The following is a 6,967-nucleotide window of genomic DNA, read 5'->3' as shown; positions in this document are numbered from 1 at the left end:
TGTGTAATAATTAACTCTGTAACAAAAATAGGATAGAACAATTTATGCTAAATAATGACTTTTCAGTGATACCATTTTTAAATGGAAAAGAAGGACTTTCCTAGTCATAAAGAACTAAATCAAAGCTAATTTGGGCAAATAGCAAGTGAAAGAACTCCACTGTGAAAACCATAACAGCCACTACTGAAATAATTAAGACACTTCAAATGGGGAAATCTTCACAGTTTAACCCAACCAGAATAATGCATCAACAGAAGCAAAAGCAGCAGCAAATTTCATGAATTAAAACCCCACTTTCATTGGAGCAAGGAAAAACTTCATTTCATAAAGCAACTGCCAGAAGAAATGCTTTTCCTACTCCTACAAAACTCTGAAGCTAGTTTCCCTCCACATAATATGATGTATACCCCCCCCGCTCGCTACACCCACGTGGAGATGGAACCAATTTCAGTTTTAAAAAAGTTTTCATTGAAGACAGAATTGTTTTAAGTGTGCATCCATACAAAACCCCTGAAAATGCTGTGGTATATTTGCCAGGCCTGTAAGTGATGCTGTAGCTTTTGTGTGGTTGCTGTAAAAGCCATATCATGCTCACTGTAATCCACCATTGTTCTAGCTGTTGGCAGGATTTGTGCAATGTGAGTTAAGTGGAGCTTTGATGTTGCAGGTTCAGGGAAGATGTTTAATGAAAACAGTAGCGTTTTCAGTTATTTTGGACCCAGTTTTTTAAAATTTGCATTTTCAGGCCCTCAAAGACTAAACACCTAAAAAATAATAATAATAATAAAAAAAAGACAACTTTAGAGGATAAAATAAACTCCTTTCCATTTGGACATGGCCTACATTTACATTTATAATTTAGATTTTAACAGAAAATTCCAGTAAATCACAGCCATACTCACTTCTGTTTTCCATAACCTGATACTGTGGCAAACCACAACAACTATGTGTCCAAGCTTAAATTCTGAGGCAACGTCTACTGTAGCAGTCATGGTGAGCTCTTAGGACCACCATGCTAAACTGAAGTGATGGATACTGTGCTCCTGGCTGCAGGATTTTTTTGCATATGTTTATTCTTTTCTCTTTTCAGTTTCTGATTGATCTCAGAACTACACAGAAGTGAACAGTCATTTCCATTCATTGTTTTCTTTTTTACATTTGTGAAAAATTCTGAAAGTGTCTTGATACACACACATTTTGAGCTTGAGTTTAAACATGTTTTACTACAGAGATCTCTCTTTTATCTTACACACTAAATGTTAACCAAAGCTTTATGAGAAAAATTACAGCAGCCTTTGAGTGTCATGCAATTCAATATTTTCTGCAGCGTGGACATTTTATATGAGATGACCTGATAAGATTTTACACATAAAAAGATGCACTGAATTGATTAGTGTTTTTTTTTTTTAATATTTTTAATCACATGGTTTGGCAGTTTTTAAATGAAAACGCTGTTTGTCCCCTTCCAAGAGACACTTATCAGCGATCCCCACAGTGGTAATCAACATAAATCCACATGAGCTGTGACGCTATAGCTGGCAGACGAACATAAAAGTGTTCAGTTTTAAAGAGAAATGCCAAATACATGATTGAGACGTTCATGTTAACACCATCAAAGATGAACCAATTCAAAGTAACATTTCACACTACAAACAGAGGGGGGGGTATGGCGTCAGCATTTTGTATTACATCAAGGACAAATAAATCTGAGCACAGAAGATGAAAAGGGGGGCTCAAGACTCCAGTAAACCCAAAAGAAGAGTAAACCATTTATTTCAGATACCCAATGTACTATGTACCCTTTACTCCTGTTGGTGTTTGGAGTTTATTTCACATTTAGTTTTGAATTAAACATGAGGTTGTCATCCTGTTTTGCAATGAAAAAAACAAAAGGAAGGCAGCTAAAGTGACAGAATAATCACCTCTAATATTAACAAGCATTTATCTAGACTTGGGATTCAAACATTCCCTGTTTGCCTCAGGGGTTTTATATATATATATATATATATATATATATATATATATATATAGATAGATAGATAGATAGATAGATAGATAGATAGATAGATAGATAGATAGATAGATAGATATTGAAATTAAATTAAGCTGCATTATTTCAGATACCATGTCATGCAGGCTACAGTGCATTTTGTCTGGTTCAGTGTCCTTCAGCACATGAGACTCAGGCTTGTGGTGGTGAGAAGCAAACAGACATGGAAAGTCTTCAACCTCTGCCAGGTTGGAAGAAGGATTAAGGTTTCTCATTTACATGTGAAGTTTATATGGTGCGTTGCTGTTTCATATGCAGCCACATCTCACAATAGGCAAACACACACACTTGGCAGATGAGTCATTTCCTTTATGAGTCAGATTATCTTCGCTTGAACCCGTGTGGAGTTTCATCCTTTTTTTTCTGTTTAAACCAGCAAAAGTGAAATGAATAAAAAAGGAAAAAGCAGGATATATTTTCATACTGTAACCCTGTCTGGTTCTGCTTATACAAAGTCTAGCAAATTATTAAAAATTACTAATTAAAAATCATGAATTTGTTAGAAAACTTATTTGCCAGACTGAACAATTTTTTTAATTTTGTATTTTGAGTGATTCAGTTTTCTTTTAAATCATGGCCAAAAAACAATGCTTTGCCATATTTCTTCAATCTTTTCTTTAGCATGTTCATACAACATGCTCTTAAGGCCCATTTATGCTCAACACAGAAGACGGATACGCAGATGAATTGACAGTTTCGTCCATCTTCTATGTTGGTTATGCACATAATTTGGTCCATTTTCAGAGAGCTTAGATATGCGTCGCTTGATGCAGAAGATGGAGCAATACCACTGGAACTTGTGGCGGCAGTGCTGAGCGGAATAGATGACATGCAACCAGAGAAGAAAAAGAGAATCAGGAAGGGAACAAAAAAGTAGAAGAAGAATGAAGAAGAGGACAACTGTAAAAATTGCATGAGCTTTTGAAGAATGGGATATGTGTGTTTAGGGTAGTTTGGGCATTTGGAAACAACTATATACCAATGCATTACCAAACGGTGTCTGAAACTGACATCGACTCCTGGGAGTGAACTCTGAACTTAGTACTGCCCACTAGTGGAGGAACTGATTTAATAACCATGGCAACGGAAAAGACACGTGGAAGTATGAGCATGGCAGCGTATGACAATGTTTGAAACGGACCTAGCTATTTCCGTATTTAAGGGAGCATAAATGGGCTTTTATTTTGAAGCATTTTAAATCCGCTTTTTTAATTTGTCATCGAGTTTGTTGATTTTTGCTTTCTGTTTTTTTTAGGTGTTACTTCCTCAAGAGCATTTTAGAGGCTGACTATTGAAAATTCAGTGTTAAAAGGATTTTAGAGTACCGAGGGGGAAAAACAAACATCAGCACAAGCTTAAATATGGCTATAAAGAACTAAAATTGACAGTCAGTTCAGTAAAGTGTGATTTTTTTTTCAATAGTGAGGTTCACAGCACTATCGGCTCATAATTACAGATACGATATAGATTTTATTAATAAAACAGTACAAAATCGATCAGGGAGTGAACAACCGATTTCTGACTAGTTTTGTGTTAGTTTCTCCTCTTGAGGCGGTCTCTGGTGTCTGTGCTCTGCCTATGTGCGTGTGTATGTGTGTGATGTGACTGGAAACACGTCCAATCACTTGCTTGCTTCTACCAACCAAGGTCCAGTAAGGTTAAGGTGAACCACTGGGAGGGAAATCTATCGGAAGCAGAAAAATGGAAGACGCAACAGTGCACAGTGCACCTGCGAATCTAAAGTCAAAAGTGTGGAAATACTTCGGGTTCCATAAAAACAGTCAAGGCACCCTCGACAAATCAGCTGCAGTGTGCAGAACATGCAAAACTAGCATCAAGTATACTGGAAGTACAACAAACCTCGCTCTCCACCTACGCAGACGGCACAGTGTGGAAACGGAGGAAAAAAATGCGCAACAAGAGGCAAGTAAAAGTGCTACTAGTGCTAGCAGCTACTTTCAAAGTGCGTTAGCTGATAACTCTACCCATTCAAAAGCAATAACAGAAGCTATAGGCTATTTCATCTGCAAAGACATGTGTCCCTATAGCGTTGTTGAAAATGCGGGGTTTAGACAAATGATACGGATTTTGGAACCGAAGTACAAACTGCCAAGTCGCCAGCATTTCAGTGAAAAATGCATCCCTGGACTTTACGAGGAGGCTAAGCGTGAGGTGTCAGAATTTCTGTCCACTGCGGAACGAGTAGCTTTTACAACAGACGCTTGGACCTCGCGTGCAACTCACTCATATGTTACAATTACTGTGCATTATGTTGCTCCAGACTGGTCAATGAAAACTCATGTCCTGCAAACGCGTGTGTTTAACGAGAGCCACACAGGAAAGAATATTGGTGCCCTTTTGAGAGACGCATGCATGGAATGGAAGATTGAAAAAAAAAATCCTGCACTTGTGACGGACAATGCTCGAAATATGATAGCAGCAGGTCAAGAGGCAGAAATGAACCCTCATGTTACATGCATTGCTCACACCATTAATCTGGCCTCACAGAAAGCTTTTCAAGTACAACATGCTGCAAGAGTGCTGGGCCAAGTGAGGAGAATTGTAACCTTTTTTCATCACAGCCCAAAAGCCAGTGAAATACTTCACCAGAACCAGCTCCTGCTTGGTTTGCCATCCCACAAGCTCATACAGGATGTATGTACACTCTGGAATAGTTCCTATGACATGCTGGAACGTTTTTTGGAGCAACAGCCTGCAGTTTTTGCAGGTTTAATGTCAAGAGAGCTGAGGAAGGGTGAAGATGTCAATACTTTGACAGAAGAAGACCTTGCTACAATTGAGGCAATTGTAAAGCTCATGGAACCTGTCAAAGTGGCAACAACACTTCTGTGTGAAGAAGACAATCCCACTCTGTCCATGGTTGCCCCTGTTCAGGCAAAACTGAGAAAGCACTTTAGTGCAGTTGATGGTGACCTGCACATCATTGCAGAAATGAAGGCCAGGTTTTTGGAAGACTTCCAAAAAAGGTAAGAATAATTCTATTCAGTGTGTATGTATCTTTAGCGTGTGCTATGATTTTTGGTTTTGTTTTTTGAAATGGTGAAAATAGTTGTCAAAGTTCTCAGGAATAGCTTTGTAATTGCATTATCATCCAATTGTTTCCAGATACCAGAGAATTCAAGACACACTGCATGTTGCCAGTGCACTAGACCCACGCTTCAAAGTCCTGTCCTTCATTGATGACGACAAAATCAGAGAGCAGACGTACCTGTCAGTGTTAACTGAGGCGTTAACCCTACACAAGAAGGTAAGTTTCTATTTTTGTAATTATTCCAAACCTTATCAATTTTGACTACCTTTGTTTTATTAAGTCCATGTTATCTCAAACACATGCAAACAAAAACACAAACATGACTGAGTATTATCAAACTGTAGTAACAGTGACACTGTTATCAGGCAGCTGAGGGCAGAGACGGTGAATTTGAGAAAGGACCTGCACAAAGGAACCCAATGCCAGGTGAAGACAATCCTCACAAGGACTGCAGGTGGGTTTAGGGTGGTGTAAGCAAGCACATGACTATTTTTAATAGACATTTTTACTGAATTTTGGTGTGATAATAATATTGTTTTATGAATAAAGCTAATAAATCTAAAGAATAAATTATTTATTGGCATTACTTAAGTAGAATTTACATGTAACAATTGGCAAGATGTGTTGTTTTTTTGTTGTTGTTTTGTTTTTATAGAGATTTTTTTTTTTTATTTCCATTTTCTGATTTAGATGATGGCCCTCCCCAAAAAAAGATGAAGGCTTTGGACCAGATGTTCAGTGACATCATAGAAACAAGGCCACCACTGAAGTCTTCCAAGGACCTTGCAAAAGATGAAGTCTGGAAATACAGAAACCGTGATCCTTTGCCGTTGGATGGCAATGCTTTACACTGGTGGAGAGACCAGGTGGATCTGCCAATACTGTCTGCACTGGCTAAGACTTACTTATGCATACCTGCCACTAGTGTACCGTCCGAAAGGGTCTTTGGTACTGCTGGTGACATTGTCACAGCCCAGCGCAGTGTACTCAGAGAAGACCATGTTGACCAGTTAATCTTCCTGAAAAAGAATCTGAAGTAGAAGTACAGTTGTTTTGGCTTTTGAGAGTTGCTTTGTGGTACATTTTTTTTATTTTTTTTTTTATGTACATGCTAAACATGAACCTAACATTTCTTTTTTCACAATGCAGCAAACATTGGTTGAATAATTTCTGGTGGCACACAACAAGTTAAGTTATTTATTTATATTTTTTCCACAAAGAGAAAAACAGTTTAAAAGGCCAAAAAAGGCAAATAATATATTTTTTAAGGTGTCGTTTGAAGATTTAGTTTTTGTTGCTTTGTGGGAGATTTTTCTTTATTTACATGCTAAACATGAATCTAACATTTTATTTTTCACAATGCTGCAAGCATTGGGTGAATAAGTTAAGGTGGCACACAACAAGTTAAGTTATTTATTTATATTTTTTTAAAAGGCCAAAAAAGGCAAATTATTTCTTTTTGAAGATGTCGTTTGAAGATTCTGTTTTTGTTGCTTGAAATTAAAAGCTCAAGTGAAGAAAAAATCCTACTGTCTTCTGTTAAAACACATGCACTTTCATTTAGAGATTTAAATTCCAAGGTAATATTAAATATCGAAATTGAATCGATTTAGGTCAAAATGGCACTGTATCGTATCGTTACAAAGTTAGCTGAATATTTTTATGTTTCGACCCGTGGACCATGTATCGAGATGCATATCGAATCGTGTGTGAGGGAGAGATACACACCCCTACTAAAAACAATTCAACCATAGCAACAATTTTTGATCAGGAAAAAGGCCTGCAGCTTGTTCTGACTTTTCTGCTGACTGTGTGGAAGTCTTTCTGGACAGCCTCTGGAGAAAATGATCTTGGGGGTGAGGGAA

General features: G+C 37.6%; 1 protein-coding gene across 2 annotated transcripts; it reads left to right on the top strand.

Moving 5' to 3' along the window:
* The first annotated feature begins 3,482 nt into the window (after positions 1-3,482).
* LOC121647746 (E3 SUMO-protein ligase ZBED1-like) lies at positions 3,483-5,852 on the top strand. 2 transcript variants are annotated; one of them, XM_041997417.1, is made up of 4 exons: positions 3,483-5,037; positions 5,177-5,318; positions 5,477-5,556; positions 5,793-5,852. In XM_041997417.1, exons 1-4 carry the CDS (start codon positions 3,752-3,754, stop codon positions 5,794-5,796), a joined length of 1,512 nt encoding a protein of 503 aa, XP_041853351.1. In that variant the 5' UTR covers positions 3,483-3,751; the 3' UTR covers positions 5,797-5,852. The 2 variants fall into 2 exon arrangements, with proteins under 2 accessions (XP_041853351.1, XP_041853350.1); XM_041997416.1 differs by having other exon boundaries at positions 5,468-5,556.
* The last annotated feature ends 1,115 nt before the right edge of the window (positions 5,853-6,967 follow it).

This window comes from Melanotaenia boesemani, chromosome 10 (genome assembly GCF_017639745.1).
Source record: "Melanotaenia boesemani isolate fMelBoe1 chromosome 10, fMelBoe1.pri, whole genome shotgun sequence".
Taxonomy (NCBI): Eukaryota; Metazoa; Chordata; class Actinopteri; order Atheriniformes; family Melanotaeniidae; genus Melanotaenia; species Melanotaenia boesemani.
Note: the sequence above shows the minus strand (reverse complement) of the source record. Positions and strands in the feature narration are given on the sequence as shown.